Source organism: Silene latifolia, chromosome 4, assembly GCF_048544455.1.
Source record: "Silene latifolia isolate original U9 population chromosome 4, ASM4854445v1, whole genome shotgun sequence".
In the NCBI taxonomy this organism is placed as follows: Eukaryota; Viridiplantae; Streptophyta; class Magnoliopsida; order Caryophyllales; family Caryophyllaceae; genus Silene; species Silene latifolia.
The window spans coordinates 581,664-605,985 of NC_133529.1; the positions used below are offsets into that span (position 1 = coordinate 581,664).

Sequence of the window (24,322 nt, forward strand, 5' to 3'; positions counted from 1 at the left end):
AATGATATTGGTATAAGTTCTATTCCCAAACAGTGATAATCTACAACCTTTTTTCCAGAACCAATAAATATTATTGTTGTGATTTTTTTCCCGATTTTGATATGATTCTCTTAATATCGATTTCTCAAGTTTTTTTTTTTCTATTTATCATATAAATATATGATTAATTTTTTAAAAATTTAAATAATTTCTTAAAATATATAAATGCCAAATTTTTAAGGATATATTTGTTTTCAAACTTTGGATTGAAGTGGTTTTGTTCTAGTTCAAGTACAAACACACTTATACACTAAATTTAATTTTATCAAGTTTTTCCTTTTCGTTTTTATTTCTTTTACAAAAATTTTAGGTATCTGAATTTATTATTTTTAAATTTTAATTTTATTATTTATAGGAAAGAATTATACTATAAATTTCAATTTTATGTACTACTCTCACAATTTATGAAATGAATTGTATTTACGTTGAATTGTATTTACGTGAAATTTGATACAGAGTAATCAAATAAGTATGAAAACATGGAGGGTCCTACCTAAAAAACACTTTTGCAAGCCCTAAAAATCAGGAGCCAATGATAAACCAGGAAAAAACCTAGCTTTTATACTATGTAGATAGTTCATCTTAACTTAACTTAAATCTATACACTAATTAAGCTAAATTCAATGTAGTTAAGATAAATTCAATTTAATTTCATTAAGTTAACCTTAGTTTAAATTTAGTTCTGTTAAGTTTAATTATGTTTTATTCACCTTAGCTTCATTTCATCAACCCAAAAGACCGTTTGTATGTTGCTAAAAAGTTGGTATTTGGAATAACATTTTACTTTAGACTCTATTTGGTAAGATATTTTAGGTAGTTTATTTAACCAAAAATTTATTTACATAATTTTCTCGTAAGTGTTTGACAAGTAGCTTCTTTAACCAAATAAGTTATAAAAAATAAAATTTTATACTTCGTATAAGTATATGGTAGCATTTGAAAAATAAGATATCTTGTTTATGTTTTTTTTCGTTTTTCAAATTATTATGTGGAAGATAGAGTTAGTAAGTGAGTGATCGCTTGAGTTTGAATTTGTTGATCAAGTTGATATGTATCTTAACCAGTTTGTATAAATTATTAAACTCGTTTATGAGCATGTATCGCGTGCGCCGAGTAGGAGAGAGTGTCTTCCACATAAGTTAAAAAGGAAAAAAAAAAAAAAATAAACAAAAGAGATTACCACTACCACAAAAAATAAAGTAAAACATGTTCATAAAAAAGCAATAACACAAAAATATACCTACAAATCTAATCATCAACACAATTAAAAAAAAATACTTTCTTGTCTTCCCAAATAAACAAGAGGGCCATAGACTATCATTTTTTCTACCATCCACATTCAAGATAAATTCAAAGAAAACTAAGATAGTATAATCTTGAACAAATAATCATACAAATGAATAATATTGTATGAGGATACTCTATCAAGCTTTACAAACAATTATGAGAAGAACGAAAAAAACAAATTTAAAAAATTAATTTATGTCCTCTCGAGAAGAGCATGCCAAAACATCAACCATAACTTGCATGACCCTAACCCTCATTTGTAAGGACATAATGTAGGTTGCTGCATCTTTGAACATTTCATCCAAACCTTGTGTTTTGCGATTTGGGATCAACCTCTTTAGGGTTCGAATCCTCTTCTCGATCCCATTATCGTTCCTTAAACCTTGTCTTCGACGAGTTATTCTCCTTCTTTTCATCATCAATACCCTTTTGTTCTTCTTCATGTGCATCTGTTTCTTCTTCCTTTGCCTTAAGTTTTCCCTTTGAGTTTCCATTACATTACTATTCCATAATGTACCATTGATACTATTATGTGACAAAATGGTACTTCTACTAATTTTAGTAGTTGTATTTTGTGCTTCATTATTTTCTAAGACCATGTTCTTTTTACCAAGGGAAGCAAATTGAGAATGTGAAGGTGCTCCCATAGTAATAAGCACTTTCTCCGTCTTAATCAAATCAAAAGTTATCTCTGTTTGAAATTCTCTTCACTTAAAAGTCAAATAGATAACTCTTAACTGAGATAGAGAAACTAGTAATAACTCGATATATATGATAATAATTTGATAAATTGAGAAGGATACACTTTGATGACTTATTGAGTTGGTTTATATGAGTTGAGAGGAAGCTAAAATGAGGTGATTTTATAGGAGTGCATGGGTAGTGAGTTAGTGAGTAATGATTAATGAGTTGTAGGTAATTATGGATAAACATGAGGGGGACCCGTATAATGAAATGGTTCATATAATGGAGCTTCCACGAAAATAGGATAAAACAATGAAAATATGCCATGTGTATATAATTAGAGTAAAATTTTATAAAGTTAAGGATGTGGATTCTATTTTATTTCTATAGTTTTGCTTTAAGAGGTTTGGGCATGTTCTCCAACTCTAGACCACATGCTTCCACATGAAATAGCTTCACTTGTACAACTTAAAACGTACTTAAGCACCACTCCTTCGCAAGCCTACTTCTTTAGCATTAGCCACCTTCATCATCTCATTGAAACACCCTGGATTATTCCCTTTAACACTTCCATATTCATTGCATATACATCTTCACATTCAAGAGGAGATGGATTTTCTTTTCTAATCAACCATTGATTAATTGAGAATATATATACCTCGTATTAGGTTTGCCGGTTAGAGATATATGTAATTGTATTATACATATGCGAATGCGACTGCAAAACATGCAAGGCAATATGCATGTTCTTTTCAGCTAAAACAAACATAATTGAACTGAACCAAATAGAGTGAAGTTGAATTAACTGAATTAAACTGCACGAAGCTTAATTGAGCAGGACCGAACTGAATGGAGCTCCACACTATAGAGCCAAATTAACTAGAGCTAAGCAACACTAAATTGAACTAAATAGAGTTAAACTGAACTAAACCAACTATATTAAACTAAAATGAAGCTACAATAAACATGCCCTAATAAGCTAAGACAAGCTAATAAGTCAAGCATGACGGGAGAATGAAATGTAAGTCCCAATAAGTAATACTCCCATACCTAAATACGGAGTCAAATTTATGGTACGTATATGATTTCGTTGACATTATTTTTAAGATTGTGTTTATAACTTCTTTTTACGCCAAGAAAATTACACCTAGTTAAATTAAAAACTCATAAATATCAAATGATCAAACATCAAAGTCATAATTAGATCAAAATACTCTCATTAGGATATCAAATAATCAACAACTTTATTAAATAAAAGGAATGGAGAAGATAAGATATTATAACATGCATGGTACACTAGCTAGTAATGTAAAAGTACAGTAGTTAATATTATGGAAGTGTCTTGTATTATACGTTGCATGGCAAAAATGTCAGAGTTGATCAGAAATGTATCAACAAAATGATGGGCGTATTAAGGAATTCCATATCTCTTCTTTTTTTTCTTTTTGTCTTTAGATAAGGAAGATAAGATACTGATCCTCTAATTAATGAAATACATTCATGAACCCGTACGTTGATCTTGACATACATTTTTTTTCCTTCAAAATTTGTATACCCTACTTCATCTAACTTCTTACCAACTTCATTGATTGCAATCATTTATCATCATATCATGTTTCGACATTAGTAGTGAAATACTATTATCATGACCATTGACATACAATCTTACAACCCATATTTGTTTTATGTTCTCATTTATGCTTAATATAATATTACCGAGTAATTAATTGATCAATTATATATGAGAATTAAAACCTTGAAATCTGGTTGATAATGTGTGAAAATTTTGCTCTTTTGTGTCGAATAGTCTTAATTGAGTGATAACCAAACAAACTCTATTTCGATAATAATTTTTTTTTTTCCAATATTATTTAGAAAAAAAGGTTCCAATATAAAGTATGTATCCCACTTATCTTGGGATGCTTGTTTCTTAGCAAATTGGGGGCTTACGTAGAAATGATTTGTTTTTGTCAAAAATACAAAAGCGTTTTGCTTCAAGTCACAAACATGCAAGCGACTTGTCACTTAACATGTCTCCCAAGTTTTAGAGCGAAAGAACATGCAAGCACATGCTCAACATACATTTGTATATTCATTAATTATGCATGTAACATATGTGCTCAACTTTGATCATGAACATTAAAACTTCAATCATCAATGTGCAACCACGACAAATGAATATACATTACGGCCGAATTAAAAAAAATTATCTCTTTTTTTTTTTTTTTTTTTTTTTTTTCGGCTGTAAATTAAAGTTGCACAAAAGAGTTTGATGCTAACGTGTTTGAAACCCGAAATATGAGTAAGGCGGCCATGTAAAGTAAAATTACTACTTTGTTCGATATTAAATGTCTTTAAAATGTTAAATTGATACCCATCTTTCATAAACGGGTGTAAAACCACGATATTTTACTATAATAATTCCATATATATAAATGAAGTATGTAGAAATAAATATACTTCTGAAAAGTGAATACATGAATAAAATATCATAGTTTCACAATTAATTATACTACACGACTCCTTGAGTAATTCATAAATTCTCATTTAAGATGGTACTATTCTTCTTAACTTACGACAGATCAAGTATCCTAGCATTTATATATTAGTGTCGTCTTAAAGGAGACGTATTGTGCTTTGTTTGGGGCCGGGGTATATCATATATGAGAGAAGATTTTAGGAGTAATAAAGGGAGTAGTTAAGTAGGAAAGGTTGGAGTGGAAGAAGAAGTGACGGGCTTTAGAAAGCAAGGCCCATAAATTGGTTACCTAAAATAGGAGAGGGAAGTTGGTGGTTAGTAAGTCTAATAGTAGGGCTGCTGCTGCTGAAATAAGGAAATAAGGGAAATAAGGAAATAGTGGTGCAGCAATTACAGAGAAGTAAGATTCCAGGTTTGTGCGGGAATCTAACGCCTCTCTTCTCCATCTCCATCTCCATCTCCAGCTCTATCTCTTCTATACTGTGGAATTATGGATGGATCATGGATGTTGTTGGAAAAGCTCTTCTTAGATTCACGCACAAACTCGCAATCTCTCTTCTCTTTTCAATTCTTGTTTTTTATCATTTCCATTCACCGACCAACAAGGATTTGCCGTTAGGAGGTGAACATTTCCAGGTGGGCCAATTCTTAATTGTTCACCCTTGCTAGCCCTCCTTAATCTCACCACTCTTTCCACTTGGTTGTCATTCTTATTATTCAATTCCTTATCTTTATTTTTCAACGTCTCATTTCCAGAGTTGGCTTCATCATTGTTCTTCATTTCTGGTTTGGATGCTAAAATTCAAATGCTATATTATGCTTATCTAATATTATTCTTATTCATCGCAGCTTTCGTTTCATGTTTTAACTAATCTACCCACATCTCCAAATGCTACCTAACTAAATTGCGACTCAGGTTGAGTCATAGATCTGTGAGATGTAAGGTGATTTATCAAACAAGTCACTGTATTCAATGTTCCATCTGCCTTCGTCTATGGCTATGCTGCCGTTTGAAGGAATACTGGCATGCTCTTTTATCAGCCCTTAAAAAGGAATACTGGCATGCTTTTTTTGATAGATGAACCATCTCAACCAAAACCTAAGGCCCAACTATTATAAATATTCCTATTATTTTTATCATGGTTTCTTGTCTTTCTTATTTGACCACAGTTTACATCTTGATTTAATCTCAGAAACTCTCTCCAAAACCAGGGCAGGGATCTTCCACAATTCCCTGAATAGTTTGGTTTAATGTAGAAAAGAATAAGACCATCCAGTTCCTTGATGGGAATCAGAAAGAATCCTAGCCTCAAAAAACACGACTTTCATCGATACCATTGGAATTTGGAAGTAAGGCAGCCTTAAAAAATCATACAGATTCTGTAATTTAATGATTCAAGGAGCTACAATATCCTCAGGCATTCAACAACTATGGAAGTAAGGAATGAGCCTTAAAGAATCAAGAAGATGTTTGCCAGTCAAGTGTTTCCCCAGCAGACATGGGTACAATCTCTCCAAAATTAAAACCCAAATGCTCCGGTACCTTCCACGGTTGTTTGGCTAACGTCACCTTGCTTGTATTCCGTGGAAGACCGTAGAAGTCTGGTCCATTGAAGCTTGTAAATGCTTCTAACTTGTCAAGTGCACCAGCCTATATTATCAAATTAAGCAACATAACATCCGTTAATGCTATGACAAACAAACTAATGAAGATGCTGTTACAAAATCAAAGCACTTTTACTAGTTACCAGCATTCCTCAAAAATTACCTCTTCAAATATTTGGGCATATAATGATAAAGCAACAGGAGCATTGAAAATTCCTGCACATCCACATGAAGATTCTTTCCGCCGTCTCTCATGAGGTGCACTATCAGTCCCAAGAAAATACTGTTTACTCCCACTCGTCACCGCTGACACAATTGCCTGTCCTACATGAGCCAGAACCATGTACAATTAATTCATGCAAAAATTAAAAAGTTATGATCCACGGCGGTCTTACTTAAGTATTATTGTACTACGACAATGCTGATAGATCGAAATATCCTGTACAAGTGTCTTATTTTATGGTTTTACATAAGGCTGACTTGTTAAGGTTGTCTGGCAACATACTGTGAGTTTCTCTTTTGAGCACAGGAAGACAGTAGTTGTGCGGCTGTAACCCGCCTTGGAAGAGAGAATTCCTATTAAGAATGAGGTGTTGCGGCGTCACAGTTGCAGCTACATTTCCTGAGAGTAATGGGATGTCCATATCATACACTGAAAGCCAAAGGGGCTGGGGAAGAAACTAAACTAAACCAAAAGGCTAGATGTCAGTAAGAAATTAGTCCGTAAAAATTTACCTTGTGTGCATGATTCAATAAAATTGACAGCATCAGCTGTAGTGATATGCTCCATCACAATTTTCAGTTGTGGGAGCCTTTGGATCAAGGGTTGTAAAACTGTTTCAATAAATACCTTTTCGCGATCAAATATATCGACATTAGAATCTGTAACTTCACCGTGGACCTGTATCGATAATACAAAGATCATCAGTCTGAGGTTCGACTCAATCAGTAAGAGTAGATTTGGATGTCTAGAAAAGGTAACTTTGTCAATCATCTAAAAATTACAAGCCCGTGACTTATTTTTAAAGAACATACTCCTGTGCAGGCATGAGTAGTTGATGACAGTCATCACAAATGTGTCATCAAAGCAAAATAGAGGTTTCACTACGCAGTAATCCGTATAAACAGTGGTCACTTTGGGAAGTGACTAACAATCACTCCGTTGTTTGTCCCTTATCAAGTTATAGGTGCACCAAATAATAATTAAAAGATTCAAAACCCTAACCACATGACAAACATCTTTCATGGTTGAACAAAAAGAGTCCATCAGCCATGTCTTGAAAGGGGAGAATGAAGACACCCGCAGTGAGGCATAAAACAAGGGACATGAGTACAACAGAGAAGATCAAAATATTGGATAATGATGATGAATGTCAAGTATATACAGGTCAATAAGTCACCATTTAATTGCAATTTGCAGTTAAGAAGCCCGTGACAAAAACTAGGGAAGTATACAGATGTTAAACATCCCAATGTTTGAGGTCCAATATTAACATGTAAAGAGGTAATAACAGACAAAATGTGTGTGGAGTTTGAGTAATAAAAGAACAGTCAAGGGGAGAGACAATGCTAAAGAATGATGACAGATGGAGCTGATAAAAATTCTCATCAGTTGAAGAAAGAAGACATTAAGAACTTACCAACAATGGCATATTTTGCTCAGCCATCTCTTCGAGTACAGGTAAACATTTTCCGAAAAGATCCGTAACACCATCTTGTGAATTAGTTGTTGCCCCAGCAGGGTACAATTTGACAGCGTAAACTACGCCACTTTCTCCTGTCAAAATAAAATTTTGTACATTGAGGCCATTGAGCATAACTGCAGAGTACAGTTTGGTTGATCATAACTACTTATAAAAGGTCTCTTTATCACTCCTACAAAAATGTGCTGAGTACAATTGATGGAAGGCATTTGTTTCACTGGCATTGAGCTTGTAGACCAAGATACTATTTTCCTGCGAGACACTATTTACCTATGAGGCACTCTTTACCTTTATTTGTTTTCTTGGTATTAAAATGTTACAGTGAAAAATTTAGCAGGTGGATGAAGAGACAGATTGAGAGTTAGAGTTAATGACAGTAATTTAAGTAGTACTCCCTCTGCCCCGGTCATTTGTTGTCCTTTTCCATTTCGGGGTGTCTCAGTCAATTATTGTCCTTTCTATTTTAAGAATGAACTTGATGAACAATTTGATCATTGACACTCAATTTATTCCACTTGTCATTTAATAATTGCCTCTCTCCTCTTTCCTTAATTTTTGTGCCAAAACCAAAGGACAACAATCGACCGGGACGGAGGGAGTATAATAATAGAACACGATATAGGGGATTGTAAACTAAAAATCTATAGTTGAATTTGCTCCAGCATCTAGAAGTCTAGAACTAAGGAGTACTGAGGTAGTATGTATAGTTAGCGTTCCCTCCCCTTCCCTTTCCTGCAACCCAACCTCGCTAGACACCACCAAGAAGAAGATATAGAAAGAGGTAATTTTACCCTTTGACATACAAGAAGCAGCAAATTAGTCTGAAGAACATGGTCAATAAACTTTTAGCTTAAACTAAAAGTCACACTTACTCGCAAGTTTGATCTCATCAGGGCTCATCTTATCAGTCAAATAGAGGGTCATAAGGGGATTGAAGTCACTCCCACCAGGCACGACCTTCATGATTGATTCTCGGTAAGCGACAGCAGCCGTTGTAGTGGTAACAGGCGGCCTCAGATTTGGCATGATAATTGCTCTTCCAAAATGTTTAGCACTGAACAGGAGAAGGATACAACACGTCTTACATAAGCTATAAGCTACATTAGTCTAGTACACATAGCAAGGTCCATCATTCTTCCTATCATGAGTTACCTGTAAGGAGCAACTGCAGCTAGAAGGTCTCCATCACGAAGATGCAGATGCCAATCATCAGGACGTGTTAATGTGAGTTCCATCTTTTCTGCCCCAAAGTTTGTCTTGCTAGACCTCGGAATTTTGAGGATGGGGTAACTTGATACCTAAAGAAGTTACCAGGAGATGAGCCGTAAACTTTAGTTGGAATTATAGGTATAGAATGAAGAATGAAGATCAATAGGTAAGATACAGTGAAATCAGGTGTCAGTAACTTGATACAAGTATGACTACAAATTCTCAATCCCTTGAGCTCACAACCAAAGTTTCCGCCTACAAAGTTACTATCTTTCTCAACCAAAAACTATATATCCGACAAACCCAATTTTTATGGAACTCCGAAATAACAAAAGCTGTTCCCTTGAAAATCACATTAATAGACCCTCTTACAGAAATTGTCTCTGAGACATATTCATCATGAAAGAAGATACTCTACATACAGTCTACACTACAACAATGTCATTCTGTGAATTACGCCATTAAAAGTTCAAGAAATCAGCAAAAGAGTATAAGCAGGTATGGCTTACTTTGCATGACAAGACGGAAGCGTTTATCATCTGCAAATGCTTGCAAACCCAATGCAAATGCGATCAGAAATATCCTCCTACAGAAGCAAGTGTACACATTAAGCTAAAATTACAAATATAAATCCCACTCTAATTGACATCAAAATTTGTCAAAGGTGAAATGTAAAGATAACCAAAAATTCATAACCCAAAATATCAACGATTTCATATCATTACTCAAATATCTAGAATGAATTTCCTGGTATTAATCAATTGACAGAAATCCAGAATCAAAACAAAAACAATGGTAAAACCAGGAATGACACAGTACCGCAACTAAAATGAGAAAATTCAAGATTACAGGAGAAAGAATTGATCTTTGATAAGAAATGAAGAAAGTTGGGTGCATTGGTTGAAAGCCCCATTTGCAAACACCTTAATAACAGCCATCAAAATTGAAAAGAGAAGAAACATACCCCGTTAAGTAGGCAAGGTTGAGGTACTGCAGTACTGCTGCACTGGAGTTTTCACGCTATGTTTTTGGGACAGATGCTTCCAAGCAACTCTGTATGTGTATTAAAGGAGTTTCGAACCCAGATCTAATAATCACGCTACTTTTGATTAATTACTTACGGAGACCTAGACACACAAGGTGTTCAAATACACATAGGCACGATCATAATTCCTTGATAATTAAAGCCGTTCTATAAAATACTAGCTAATAAAAATGCACAAATTCTCATTTAAGAGTTAAGGCGGGTACTATGTTTGTCCCGCTCATTTGTTGTCATTTTCCATTTTGCGTGTCTCAGTCAATTGTTGTCCTTTCTATTTTAAGAATGCATTTGATGAACAGTTTGGTTATTCACACTCAATTTGGTCAACATGTCATTTAGTTATTGACCCTCTCCTCTTTCCTTGGTCTTTGTGCCAAAACCAAAGGACAACAAATAACCGGACGGAGGGAGTATCAAAAGTTTTTGTCTTTATTACTACCACGTGGCAGTATTTATTATTCGTCTTAAAACTTAGTAAATACCAAAAAATTTGTTTTTACTATATATAATACGGGATAATATTTAACCAATTTTAAGATTTAACACCAATACTAGTTTTACAACCGTGCAAAAAAATGCACGGGTCGTAACAACAGATGTTAAGTGTTCAATATCGTAATAATATAAATTGTCCATAGAGACGGTATCGAATTTAATCGGGCCTCTTATTTATTATTGTAACCACATATAATGAATTGAGCTTCTTTATTCAAATGTTAAATTCAAATGACGGTATTGAAATTGTAAATATGATATTGTAGATGCCTGATTACTAAATAAATGTTTTTGTCTCATAATAATGCTTTGTAAGACTTCTGTTTTTTTTTAAGATAAGAAAATTAGTGCTGGTACTTTTTTATAATCATTAAAATCTTTATCATGTGTATTTTTTTTAACATTATAATTATATGAATCTTTTTCAAATTTTGCTAAATTTTGTATATTTCTTAACATTATGAATTATAATTATATGAATGTGCTTTAATTCTTATCGAGACTTGCATTTTTTTTTGTATAAGAATGTTATTTGGGTGCCTATCAATAAGAAAACCAGTACAAATAATTTGTAATTTTATTCATTTTGTATTTTTTTAATTGTTTTCGTTCAGATGTATTCCTAACATTTTAGGAAAATATATATGTATAATATGTATATGTAATTATAAAAAAAAAGTTAAAACTAAAATTAAAATATCATAAACTCAGTAGTATGAAAAGGAGTAAAAGAAGAACAAATCAAATCAAATATAGGAGAGAGGGTTATTAAATGTGTAGGATGAACATGGAGAGTCCTACCTTAATTTTTTTTCTTTTTAATCTTTAAAACCATGGACCAATAAAAGAGCTTTATTGGCTTCAGCTTTTATAGATAAAGGATTCCATCTTAACTCATCTTTGGTGCCAATTAGCAAACATAGGTCAATAGTAAAGTATGACCTTACCGACCGTAGTGTAGTACGCGCTCTTGTGTGTCAACTGTTAATACTGCAGCCCTAAAGTAAGAGCTAGACAACACAGAAGTACACAATACCTTCGTCAAAGAAAGCTCTCTTTGTAAACGCCTCCTTCTTTGCCCCCATTAACAGGTACTTCTTCTTCTTCTTTCTTCTTCTTCTTCTTCTTCTTCACTTTTACTGTCTCCATTTCTCTTTTCTTTTCCTCTTCTTTTTTCTTTTACTTTTTGTGTTTCTACTTGTTTTATATTCTGTTTGCTTTTATCTTTTGAATATTCTGTTGTCATACCATGTTTCACTAGTTCAACACATATACTAGAATATACTAGAATTATTTTGTCTAGAGGCTTATATGAAAACACAGTGTTTCCTGCAAACTGTGACAGAGTCAAGATTCGATGTTTAGAGCTGAAATATTGGTAATGCAATTGAGAGACTTTGAAACAATATCAAATACAAATGTTACTCCATCCGTCCCAATCATTTATTTACCTTTGATTATTTAAACTTCATTCTAGCCTTCTTGGTTTCACCTTTTGTCTGTAAAGATGTTAACTTTAATTGGATATCGAATGCTATTCAACTCTCTTTATGTCCAAGGTTGGCTTGGCTCTTTCAATACTGTATCCTTCTTGGTGCACTTTCCCGAATTGTAGTGGTAGAAAGATTAAATCTTGCCCCTCAAAATCTAATTGGGTGTTTTTGGAGATGATAGGTTTTTTTCTGTGAATCTGCTGGTGAAGAGACAGACGGAGTCGTTGACCATCTGAAGAGCAAAACGTCAGACTAATCAGAAAGATATTAGTTTAGTCGTGACAGTGTTCGTTTCTCACTTGCATCTATTGAACCCTTTGTAGATTTTGACTGCATTAAGGATTCAGTCAAAGAAATGGACGCTCCTGATAGTATAGAGCGCAACAAAGCTGAAATTGGAAGTAATCTTGCTGACAATGGTTGTTTTGCAAATCCAATTGACAAACTTTCAGCTCAAGATATGAATGAGAAGGAAAATTCAGAATCTTTGAAAGTTGAATGTTGTGGAACAGATGGGCTTGTAGTGGAACATAGGGATGGACCAGTTAGTATAGTGAAATCAAATGGATTAGAAGATTCTAGTATGCTTAGTTTCATAAATACTGATTTAGGCAGTGCTGAAACCAAAGACAATCTAGACCCAGGTGTCATAACCTCAAGTGACAAAGTTCAAAATGGGTTTGGCGGTGGCATAGTTGATGATAAGAGTTGTGGCAAATTGGGGAGTCTGAGTTGCTCTATTGAGAAAGGCCTGGAGAAAGTTTCTTTGGTTGCTGAGGATAGGTCGGCTGCTGGAAGGGACTTGAAGCTGAACTCCAGTATTGTCAGTGATGATCCGGAGTCAAATTCAGAGTCAGAATCCGAGTCTGAGAGTGAAACCTCTTCATCATCAGCAGCGTCATCTTCTTCTTCGTCTGCAGCGTCCTCGAGTAGCAGTGGAAGTGACGATGACAAAGATGAGTTAGTTAAAAAGGAGGCACTTTGTAATTTTAAGCAAGATGGCATTGAGCCGAAAGGTGATGTGCAAATAGGTGAAGTATTGGATACTGATGTAGAGAAAATGGTTTCTTGGACGGGTGCCAAGAGTGATGACGATGACGATGACAGTGACGATGATGTGAATCAGGAAGATATTGCAGCTGGGTATTGTCATGATTTAGAACTTGGAAATGATATTGATGACGATTTGCCCAAGGAACCTATCAGGTCAAAGAATGAACTACAGGTAACCTAAGTGTTCTTTTCATTCTTTGCTTTTGTTCTTTTTGCCCCATCAATGATGAATGCTTGTTCAGAAACCTTAGCTCAATAGCTTCAGTTTATTCTAAAAGAATGTACAACTCGTCCAGGAGTTTTATTTACCACCTGCATATTCCATATTAGTTTTAAGAGATGAAAATAAATATGAATAATTCAAAAGAATGTACTACTCGTCTAGGAGTTTTATTTACCACCTGCATATTCCATAGTAGTTTTAAGAGATGAAAATACATATGTGAATAATTTGCTGTATAAGAGCAAAAAGTTCTGTTTTTTTTCCTTTTTACTGCGCCTGCTAAGTGGTGAAGGCTCTATAAGATAAAATAATTTGTGTTCAGAATAATATTTACCCTCTGAAATATGTGCATTAATATCCAGTTTATGTATATGTAATTCTATATTAGTCCGCAAACTTCTCATATGGTTCACCTAGTCCGTTGATTCAATGTATGATTTGGTACACGTACATTATTTATTAATTTGCTGTGACTTGTCGTACTGTTTAACAATAATCACGGAGAGGGGAAAAAATATCGTTTTTCTTCTGAACATTTCCTGATCAGCCCTGAGTCCCCTGAGTCCTGACCATACTGCCGGAGCATACTTCGCAAGCTCTTCATCAAGAAGGATCTCCTTTCATCATTTGTGTGGCCATGTCTCCAGACTTTGTTCTAATGTTTACTTTTTATCACGAAACTTGATTAGTTTTCTGTATTTGTTTAATACTTGTGACACTACCAGAAAAAAACTTGACTCAATTGCTAGTTTCAGATAACCTGCAGAGCTCTGTGCCTATTGAAAGTTTCTGTTTTCTTCTGATTGTAGACCTGGAAAACTTGATTGCCTTGCTCAGATTTTGTCTTAAATTCTTCATGCAGGATACTTGCACCCATCCTTGATGCGTCTCTCTCTTACTGTTCCTTTTTCTGTAGATTGATTTTTAGTTTGCTATCAAATTTCTATTTGGATTTATTTGGTGCATAAAGTTTAATGTCAGCCCCTTTGCCGGTCTTCTGGAAACAGGCTGTTGTCTTGTATGGGGCTGCATATATTTTGTTATGGAATGTACTGATGTGTGACCGTTTCTAATCCAGTTACATAGGTTATATGATTTTATTTTTCTTAAAACATTCATGATTGTCCTAAAGACTTCGAAATTGGTTTTTATTCTTGATTTCAGGTTCTTCCTCCAGTTCCTCAAGTCACAGTCAGTTTGCAGCCAGACCACCAAATATTGCCTGTGGGAGTTGTCTTATCGGTAAGATTCACAAGTCCTAACCTTTGATGTGACCTAGATTTTAGCTGTATGTATACTAGGAGTCTGGTACAAGTGTACAACAGTTCCATACTATGATTCTTGTTAGCCGAGCCTAAATCGTCTTCGACTAAGGCTTGTTATTGTTGTTATGTGTAATGGCATATTTTTATCCCTTCTATCTCCCAGCTTCAGTTATTGTCCCCCTACTAAATGTAGTTGTGTCTAACATTTGTCAGGTTTTGGGTACTCAAGTAATTGTTGAAGGATCAGAAAAGCACAATCCGCTTAGTGAAGGGTCAATATTATGGATAGCTGAGAGAAGGTTGCCGCTAGGCATAGTAGACGAAATATTCGGGCCTGTGAAAACTCCATACTATATCATTCGTTATAATTCAGAAAGTGAAGTTCCCTCTGATATTCAAAATGGCTTGACGATAGGTTTTGTCCCGGAGTTTGTTGACCATATACTCAATGACAAGAATCTTTATAGGAAAGGATATGATGCTTCTGGTGAAAATGATGAAGAAATATGTGATGAGACAGAGTTCTCTGATGACGAGAAGGAGGCTGAATACAAGAAAATGTTGAAGAAGTCCAAGAGAGAGAACAACAACGAGAGTGAACGGCCAGGGAACAAGAAGAACACCAAAAGTAGAGAAAACTCGTCGACTAATAATAATCAACCGTTTATCTCTCAGCCTCCTACAGTCAGACATCCACAGCCTAACCAATTGCAGCAGCAGTTGAGGCCTCCATCACCGTTCTTCAGTCAGGGTAATCAGTCCGGTAGACCCACCTTTGTGCAAGGATTTTCTGGTGGGCCTTGTGCACAGTCCTTAGGTCACGGCAATCAACAGAGCCCTGTTTTTCTTGGTGGGTCTAACGCAACTCCTCAGATGCCACCGCTAGCTCAGCTTCTGTTAAATAGCAATTGGGGAAATGGGATGCCATCACATCACCCAAATATGGCCATGGCCTTACCTAATGGCTTTCAACCCAATTGTATGCCATGGCTACAACAAAACCAACAAATGTTCCCTACAGGAAATCCGGGACAATTTCAGCAACAGTTTGATTTCAGCAGCAGTCAATTAGTGACTGGAAATAATGGTTCCTCTTTTGGTCCTATGAATTTCAATGCCGGTGCCCCAAATTCACCTTGGCCAGGCATGATGGGTGCAAATCCTTCTTTTCAGGCTCCATTTATGGCCGGTGCTCCAAATTTCAATGCCGTTGCTCCAAATGTTCAGTTACCCATGTTCCCAGGATTCTTACCTAACGGACCACAACAACCAACGAGGCCAGGCTCTAATTTTTCCCCAGCAACTAGTTTTCCTGGAAATGAAGAGGCTTCCTCACAAACTCGCCAAGGTGCCTCTCCTGGCAGAGGCCGAGGAAGGACGTCTTTTCAACACAGAGGAGGCCGTTTCGGAGGTGGAAGAGGTCGACAGAAATAAAGTTGACTGCCGTTCACCATGTTTGAAGCTGTGACATGTTTAATGTGCCTTGCAATTTTGTCAAAATAGAATTGTACTATTGGCAGAATAGCTGCAGTTTGTGTTTCTAGTGTATTTTCAACGTTGGCGTTGGCACAAGTCCTGAACTTTCTATTGCAGCCCTTTTTGTATGGTTTTGTGCTCTGCGACTGTTTAGATGTCTCAACTTATTTGCTATTCCGTATTGTATCCATATATATTCATAGACCTTTTGGATCTGTTTGTATGCAAGCACATCAAAATGGAGCAGAGCCGTAGAGGCATTACAAGGACAGTGAATTTATACCAGTCAGTTCGTCACATGACCATACAGTTCATAAGGAAATGAGAGCAAAAGAGATGTACTAAAAAAAATGTTCCTGAATATATACAGATATGTACAGTCAGCAATCGAAGCATAAGTTTAACCGAAGAAATTTTGAAAAATTGAAATGAAAGATGGGATAATCAAGAACCATCAAGCAAAATCAAACTAGGAAGGTCTTTAGAGTATGGAGCACTGTCCTGTATCTGATGAAACAGGGTACCTTACAGCAATAAGCTGGCATTGGTTGCAGTATGAGTTATTGCAGCAGGGCGGCGCACATGGAGCTCCTGGACCAGAATACCAAGTAGGTTGCTGATCGCTTTGTGGGCGGCATAAGCTACACCAACAATTAGGACTGTGTCCTGCCGGCTTTGGCGGTCCCACACTCATGATTTCTGGCTTCACTCCAATCTTCTTCAGTGCTTTAAATATCGGCACTGGCTCGACCTCCCCTACCACTGTAAGGACACCCTTGTTGCTATCCATTTCCAGCTTTTCTACACCTGTTTATATATAAAACTGTTATAGAAGTACTCGTAGCAGTTACATACTTATAAACTGAAGTACTGAACCAAGCTGAATTGATAAAAACTGACGTACCTTCGATTTTTGCCACTGCAGTGAGTATTTCCTTCTGACTTCTTTTTCCGCCATTGGTTATTTTCAATAGAGTTCTCTACATCACCATACATTAAAATAAAAACTCGAAAGATTTTTCTAAGATGCAAGATTTCAAGATAAACAGTTAAGTACCTTCTTCGCCATGCCTGTAATAATGCGCACCTAAGTCCAAAGCCAGCAGTAGGAATGAACTGAAATTTTCTGTGATATTTTTGGACAAATTGAATGAGAAGTCATTTTTTCAGGACTACATTATATAGTAGTATTCCAAAATTCTAGAATTGAATGCATTACCTCAACAACCAACGACATCGTCAAAACCGGAAAAGAGAGGAATCAACTGTAACATCGGAAGATTATTACAGAGTAATTTCTTCCTAGGTGTTGGGAATTTTCTACCTTGTATCATCACTATGCATTATAAAACATTCTAGTCAGATAATAGATGGCGAGTTAAAAAATATACACTAGTTGATTTTTATAAAATTTCCGAAACCCATCAGTTTATATTTTAGTTAAAATTTGACGGTAGAGAGGTCTATTATAAACTTATAATAAGACTTTCTCAAGGCAGTCTCATTCCTGGAAGAACATAAAACTTAGTGGGGAGGTTGTATGTCTGATGATTATATCCCAAGTTGAGCATTATATAATTCGGCTGATTGAACAATTCTTTTGCGTAAACTGTTGGGAATAAGGAAGAAAAACCAGTCTTCTTGACTTGTAAAAAGTCTTTCACTTGTTGCCCACGATTACATAAAAATATTTGAAATTTTTTGATGAAATGAAAATGAGATACAAACTGAAAGGCAAGTAGAGCAGTAGCATTGTGCAGTTACTGTCAGCCGTATGCAGACCGACACAAACCTTCATGATCGAACACTGGGATAATAGGATGTATTGTTATGCTACAAGAACCCAATGCAACTGCTGCAACTGAAAACCCAATGCAACTGCCCAGTTTCAGTCACCTTCATATTTTTGGAGGGCATAAACTTTTGTTTAATGAGTGTTTTGCAAAAGATTTTTTTTTTCCTTGCTAAAAATGAAAAAAATGTACTCTACTTCGTAGTTCGTATTACTATTTATCCATAATCTTGTTATTCTACAAGACGGAATGATGTTGCCATCAAATTTTGCCTGGGCTTTTAACCGATTAACAAGTTTCAAGGAAGGTTCACCGAAATCTTTGCTTTCCTTTTGTCCGGTTGCTAAGGATCCTTTTTTTTTTTTTTTTTTTGACAGCAAACTTATAACAACTTAAGGCTTGTAATTGTACCTTAATCAACAGATACAGACTAGCAAAATAACAAGACTTCACAAAGTTGTAAGTAAGGGCAGTAGCAATAGAGGTTTGTCAACGGGTTTGTGCGATGATATATCCTCTATTTTTCAGGTTTGTCAACAAACCTCTTATTGCTAGACATGAGTGTTGAGGTTTGTTGTTGAGAATGGTTACTAGGTAGTATACGAGTTTGTAGAAAGAGAGTGTGAGAGGAGTAATAATATGTGTGGGCCATGTTATGAACCTTGAAAAAGTTTATCTATTGTTGGGATGGGGTTTGTAGGTAGATAAGTATGTATCATAACTTATGTGGCATGAGAACAAACCTCTTGCAGGTTCGTCTATTGCTAATGCCATTGAGATGACCAAAAATTTAGTAAGACACTCACTTTGAAATAGACATAAAGCAACAATTTAATATTCCTAATAATCTCGTACTCCATAGTAAAGTATTTTAAACTGTTGTTTTTTACACTTTGAAATAGACATAAAGCAACAATTTAATATTCCTAATAATCTCGTACTCCATAGTAAAGTATTTTAAACTGTTGTTTTTTATTTGTGTCAAATGGAGCGCAAGGCCAGTATAATACTTTCTCTGTCTCGATCATTTGTTATCTATCTATTTTGGCACAAAGACCAAGAAAATGAGAAAAAAAGAGAAAAATAATAATAAATAAAGGAGCTATCTCACGTGTCCACTTGCCCATATCACATACCCCACTTGTCCACTTGCATAAATTTACCAAAATTAGAAATAAATAACAAATGAGTGATACACCCTAAAACGGAAATAAATAACAATTGATCGAAACGAAGGGAGTATATGAGAAGCGGAATTTAACCCTGTACTTTATTTTCATAATACCTCCATCTTAGCTAGACCTGACAAACAGATCGGGTCGTGTCGGGTTCGTGTTTGTGTTACATGTAAACGGGTCACAAACCCTCCAACCCAAACCCGACCCAATTAAATATCGTGTCGTGTTCGTGTCGACCCACTTACATAAATGGGTCATCAAACCTCAACCCTAACCTGTTAATTTCGTGTCGGGTTCGTGTCGTGTTTTCGTGTCATATCCATATTTGGAAAGTTTAAGTATATTTATGTGATGGAGGATCGGAAAAATTAGGATTAATTTAGTAAACAGGTCATTCGTGTCGGGTTCGTGTTTAGAGAGCTCAACCCAAACCCATTAAATATCATGTCGTGTCATAGTTTGCCAGCTCTAATCTTAACCATCGGCCTAAGACCTCTTCGGTATGTATATACTATATATCATGGTTCAACCATCAAACGAAGAACATTTGGAACATCACTATTGAAAAACGAACGTATGTACGTCAGTACGTACCAAATCCAATATGCCACCGCATCATCAGTTCATCGGCCAACCAACCATTACACATTGTGTAGAATTATACGCTAGATGCACAATTTTTATTTATTTTTGTGTTCTTTTATACTCCAAAAAGAGATGCACAAGCGTGGAGATTCACCCTTGTCAAAAGGACACACTTAGATTTCATTGACCCACATTTTCTTCCTGAATTTCCATTTTGGGTACGTCTCTAAATCCCTCATCTTTATGATTTTCAAATCCAATTATGTAGAGCCAGAATTTTTCGTAAACAAATCAAATAGCTAACAATCGAATATTTTCCATTGTTTGGGTAGCGTCCCTAGCAACTAGCCCCCTAGATCCACCACTGCAATCATGGGATACTTTAAAACGAATTTTTCTGATCGTATTGACTGATGAAACTTACTTTGTTTTGAATTTTTAGGTAAAAAAGGTTTACAACTTTTGGTGTATAGTAATAAAGGAAGATGGCAAAGATTAAGCCACAAGCTTTGTTGCTGCAAAGCAAGAAGAAGAAAGTCCCAAGTAGGATCAGTCCAACTACAATCATTTTGTTCAGTTTGATTGTTTTCATGGTTCTTTTCTTCATCTTTTCCACTTACAGGCATTTTTCCAACAGGTTTCTCTTCTTTTTTTACTTTTTATTTGAAAAGTTTGATTCTTTTTTGGTATTTTTACTTCATTTTTGTATGTTTTGATTCAATTGCTTGGTTTTCTCTACTTTGGTTTCTGGGTAATTTGTATAATGGGGGAAAGTTCAGTTCTTGAGTGCCTACATCCGACTTCCCTTACCCCGCAATTTATGATGGTTCTGATTCAGTTACTTAGGTTCCTCCACTTTTGTTACTGGGTAATTAAGTAGGAAATTTCAGTTACTGGGGTCTGGGTCATTCGAAAACAGCCTTTTTGTGCTGCTAAGACGGGATAAGGCTGTGTATATCCAACTCCCCTTACCCTGCAATTTGTGGGTGCCATTGAGGCAGTAGGGTAATGTTGTTGTTGGGAAAGTTCAGTTCTTGGTGAATAGCTGTACAAGTATGTGTATATTAACTTTAACTTGTTACATTCCTTTTTGTGTTTATTATACCGTTGAATCTAGAATTTGGTCAACTAGGTGATGCACTGTGTAATTGTATTTGTTGTTAAGGTTTTAATTTGGAGATTGCAATACTAAGTTGTGGTTGTTTGTTGCTCAAGTTATGGAAAAGCCAGCTTAATAGTGTACTTTTGGAGCTGTTTCTGATCTGGGAATGTATAATTTAGGTTACATCTCTCGTTGATCAAGTATGATTTGGCTTAAGTTCGGTAGTTATCCGTTACGATTAAAATTATGATTGCGTATGTGCTACTTTTAGATTTACAGAATGGATGCTTTACTGTAGGGAGTATATTGCAACATGTAGTATGGTGTGGTTTGAATTGAGTGTGCGTGATTTAGCAGGAGTTTACCGGTTCATAACAGTTGCTTTCTTGTAAATCTATGTGCAGATCAGTTAGCCAAACAGAGCAAATTCATATGGGACGGAAGGTACAAATGCTAGCATTTATACTTCATCTTGACATTAATTAGTATTAAACTCGCTGAATTACTGCTTATGTAAAAGCTAGCTGCAAACTGGCATCATTTTTCGATTATGGAAGCCATATTTATCATGCGGTTGATGCACTTAACTAACTCAGTTTCATTCAATCTTTGCCTTATTGTCCAATAGGATCTTAGTGATTCCAAAAATCCTGCTGTTCCCAGTTATGCGGTATGTACTGGATTACCTCTTCTATGATTCTATGTAGAGCTATCTAAGTGTAGTTTGTTTGTAATCTCTTGCTGTCTTTGTTTTGGGTGATTGGGTCTCTTTTGTTAGTACATTACTTAGTTCAGTGTGTAGTTAGACTCTTTTCTCTTTTTAAACGGCTCATTTTTTTTCACATCATCATATGCCAGACCCTTCATACTTCAAAAGGCTTGATAGTGGTTGAATTGTTAAAGGACGCATCTCCCGAAGTAGTTGATAAATTCATCGAGTTCTGGTATGTCAGCTGGCTCATATAACTTGTTTTCTTGCGTTCTGTTAGTACAATAGCACTTAGCTGTTGGTCAGTGTGACAAATTATCGTATACAACCTCTTTTTTGTTCTTATATGTTTCAGTTATATCCCTTTTTGAGGTCGGACACATTTTCCTTGCATGTGCTCATATAGTCCCCACTGTGTTAATAAGTAGTACAATTTTTGTGTAAGTTGTTTGTCAGACTTGTAATATCAAGATAATTTCTAAAATGAATTTCAGAACAATCGCAAGTCATCTATGAGTTATGACCCTGAGATCAGTGGCAAAGGGGGTAGCAGGGTTTGCCGCCCTCCTAACCAACATAAATATGAAGAAATTCAGTTTAAAAAAATTCTAGTAATGCTTATCAAGACAATTTGTAAAATTTGCAGTCATCTATGACCCTATTGCACTAGTAATTCTCCCTCCCCCTCAAGTTCATAATCTATATATTCTAGCCCCCTACCTTCGAATCTCGGCTCTGCCACCACTGAGATGCTATTGTTCTGCCCTACTGAATGCTCATCTTTGACAGCAATTGCAAGTTGTCATCCTATATGTGGTTTTAAGAGTAATGGCTCGATGTAGATTAACACTTCCTCATTTCCCATCCCCTCACAGTGCCTTTCTCTTACAACCCTGCAACCTTCAGAAGGCTATTCATTTAGTTCAGTGGTTTAATGACTAAAGTAGTTTTCCGAAAATCTCGATGGACTTGTTTGAGGCGAGGAACCAAAACCCTTTGTTGAATTCGCATAGAGAATGTGATAATCTGGCCATTATTCTTGTCTGGGCAACTGATGTGAACTGTCATCCTGTAGGTAGTTTCCTGGGTAATTGGTGTAGTTAGATGAGTGCAATGAAAAACATATATGCAATCTTTTCGAATTCCCTTCCCCTCACAAATGAAAAAGGCAATATAAATTGTTGGTGAAAAACAGAAGCATTATTAGAGGTTCACTTGGGATGTTACTTCTGCAGTCAAAAGGGCCACTTTAATGGGATGCAATTTTATCGGGTGATAAAGCATTACGTGATACAGGCAGGAGAGGTCAACAGTATTGGTGCTGCTGAAGAATGGACCCTTAGGGGGAAGCACTACGACCGACTCGATAAAAGGTTTACTAATGTTTTACTGTTTATTCAGTGCTTTAGTGTTTGTTGTTTGTGTTTAGTCTAGCATGTCTATATAAGTGAACTTTTCGTGCATATGCAGTGTAAAGCACGAGGCATTTATGGTTGGTACCTCTATTGCAAAAAAAGATCTAACGGGTTTCCAGCTTTACATAACAACTGCACCTATTTCGGATCTCAATGAGAAGATCAATGTATTTGGAAGAGTGGTTAAAGGAGAGGATGTCGTTCAGGTAAATGTTTACATTTGATCTTGTATTATGCTTCCTTCAAATTTTAAAAGCTACAATGCCGAACTTGTATTTTTATGCATCTGAAGACCAATACTTCCTAGAATTGCTTTTAGCATAGTGGGCATAAGCCATGTACACACATAAATTTCATTGAGAGTGATAAGTTTACAATTAGTTGGCTCAAAAATTTTCACTCATGTAAAATTAACAAGTAGAATTTTCCGTCTCTTGCCAATGTATATTATCTTCTTCCCTGCATGACAACCTAAATTTAAGAAACCCACAACCTTAAGCTGCCAAATAATTTCATTATAATGTAAATCCAATTAGTACATGACTACGTTCAGTCGGGTCCCTTGATAAGATTAATGGTTGTTTCTGGCAGGAAATTGAGGAAGTGGATACTGACGACCATTATGTACCCAAATCTGCCATTGGCATCATGGAGGTAACCCTTGAGCAAAATACGACGTAGCCAGTTTTCTTACTTTTTGAAGACGACAGTTGAACTTTGTCCCAGTGTGTCACAGGAGGTCTATGTTTGCTGTTGATGGTGAATCCGTTGGTAGGTGTACAACCAACTAATTAATTTCTTTATGACATGAGTTTATAACATGGTTAGTACTTAGTGGCTATTGTAGACACAGAAAGGCCTCATATTTGGTCTGCTAATAGTCAAGGTTATGATTTCCAAATGCTTGGCCTTAACCATGCAACCCTTTTATTGACTGCACCTTCGAATCTGGTCCCTTTTTGTGAGTTTCGTATTTTGTTCTATTATCTTCACCAGTTCACAAGCGTAGCGTTCCTGTAAGTACATGGGTTTGCTTGTAATATCTGTAGTAGACGCTAATCTATGCATTTGCAGTGTTTCTGACTCTTAAGATAATGGTTGAGCATTTGGTTTTGTAACATTTTTGGGATTATTAAAGTCGACAATGGATTTTGTTGGTCATGCTTATTGTCAATGAGCATCGAGCAAGGCTTACGCATGAGTAATGAACAAAATTAGTAACAGTGCTTTCCCCCAATGTTGATAGTTGAAACACAAATTGTTTAAATATAGATTGGGCCTTCTTGCCTCCATGAGTTTTGATTTCTTAATTCTTACCAGTATAAGCCCAGAGGAGCAAAGTCTAATAAATCCAACACAAATCAGTATTAGGTACACTTTCCTATGAGACTATCTTATTGGAAGACGAGCGTAATAGGTTAAGTAAGCCCAACACATAAAAATATACCACGAACAAGATAAAGTGGAGAAATATGAGAGTCTGG

The 24,322-nt window shown here is 35.6% G+C and overlaps 3 protein-coding genes across 3 annotated transcripts; 2 read left to right on the forward strand and 1 right to left on the reverse strand.

Moving 5' to 3' along the window:
• Positions 1 to 5,795: 5,795 nt before the first annotated feature.
• On the reverse strand, positions 5,796 to 10,174 carry LOC141652446 (dihydroorotase, mitochondrial-like). The gene is made up of 9 exons (XM_074459912.1): positions 9,971 to 10,174; positions 9,516 to 9,592; positions 8,950 to 9,095; positions 8,670 to 8,851; positions 7,735 to 7,871; positions 6,830 to 6,995; positions 6,600 to 6,716; positions 6,258 to 6,418; positions 5,796 to 6,140 (listed from the first exon to the last, which is right to left on the reverse strand). Exons 2-9 carry the CDS (start codon positions 9,543 to 9,545, stop codon positions 5,949 to 5,951), a joined length of 1,131 nt encoding a protein of 376 aa, XP_074316013.1. The 5' UTR covers positions 9,546 to 9,592; positions 9,971 to 10,174; the 3' UTR covers positions 5,796 to 5,948.
• A 1,309-nt stretch (positions 10,175 to 11,483) lies between these two features.
• On the forward strand, positions 11,484 to 16,271 carry LOC141652445 (uncharacterized). Its single transcript, XM_074459911.1, has 4 exons — positions 11,484 to 11,637; positions 12,221 to 13,264; positions 14,480 to 14,557; positions 14,794 to 16,271. The coding sequence occupies exons 2-4, from the start codon at positions 12,395 to 12,397 to the stop codon at positions 16,012 to 16,014; spliced, it is 2,169 nt and encodes a 722-aa protein (XP_074316012.1). The 5' UTR covers positions 11,484 to 11,637; positions 12,221 to 12,394; the 3' UTR covers positions 16,015 to 16,271.
• A 3,299-nt stretch (positions 16,272 to 19,570) lies between these two features.
• On the forward strand, positions 19,571 to 23,933 carry LOC141652447 (peptidyl-prolyl cis-trans isomerase CYP21-4-like). The gene is made up of 8 exons (XM_074459914.1): positions 19,571 to 19,830; positions 20,055 to 20,249; positions 21,119 to 21,158; positions 21,343 to 21,384; positions 21,573 to 21,658; positions 22,659 to 22,796; positions 22,894 to 23,044; positions 23,430 to 23,933. The coding sequence occupies exons 2-8, from the start codon at positions 20,098 to 20,100 to the stop codon at positions 23,517 to 23,519; spliced, it is 699 nt and encodes a 232-aa protein (XP_074316015.1). The 5' UTR covers positions 19,571 to 19,830; positions 20,055 to 20,097; the 3' UTR covers positions 23,520 to 23,933.
• The last annotated feature ends 389 nt before the right edge of the window (positions 23,934 to 24,322 follow it).

Excerpts from the sequence above, each read along its gene's own strand:
- LOC141652446 (XM_074459912.1), bottom strand. The coding sequence starts at position 9,545 with ATGATAAACGCTTCCGTCTTGTCATGCAAA. Across the intron at positions 8,852-8,949 it reads GCTGCAGTTGCTCCTTACAG|TGCTAAACATTTTGGAAGAG; the intron begins GTAACTCATGAT and ends TCTCCTGTTCAG. Across the intron at positions 6,717-6,829 it reads TATTGAATCATGCACACAAG|GAAATGTAGCTGCAACTGTG; the intron begins GTAAATTTTTAC and ends CATTACTCTCAG.
- LOC141652445 (XM_074459911.1), top strand. The coding sequence starts at position 12,395 with ATGGACGCTCCTGATAGTATAGAGCGCAACAAAGCTGAAATTGGAAGT. Across the intron at positions 13,265-14,479 it reads GGTCAAAGAATGAACTACAG|GTTCTTCCTCCAGTTCCTCA; the intron begins GTAACCTAAGTG and ends TCTTGATTTCAG. Across the intron at positions 14,558-14,793 it reads CTGTGGGAGTTGTCTTATCG|GTTTTGGGTACTCAAGTAAT; the intron begins GTAAGATTCACA and ends AACATTTGTCAG.
- LOC141652447 (XM_074459914.1), top strand. The coding sequence starts at position 20,098 with ATGGCAAAGATTAAGCCACAAGCTTTGTTGCTGCAAAGCAAGAAGAAG. Across the intron at positions 21,159-21,342 it reads AAATTCATATGGGACGGAAG|GATCTTAGTGATTCCAAAAA; the intron begins GTACAAATGCTA and ends ATTGTCCAATAG. Across the intron at positions 21,385-21,572 it reads CTGCTGTTCCCAGTTATGCG|ACCCTTCATACTTCAAAAGG; the intron begins GTATGTACTGGA and ends ATCATATGCCAG.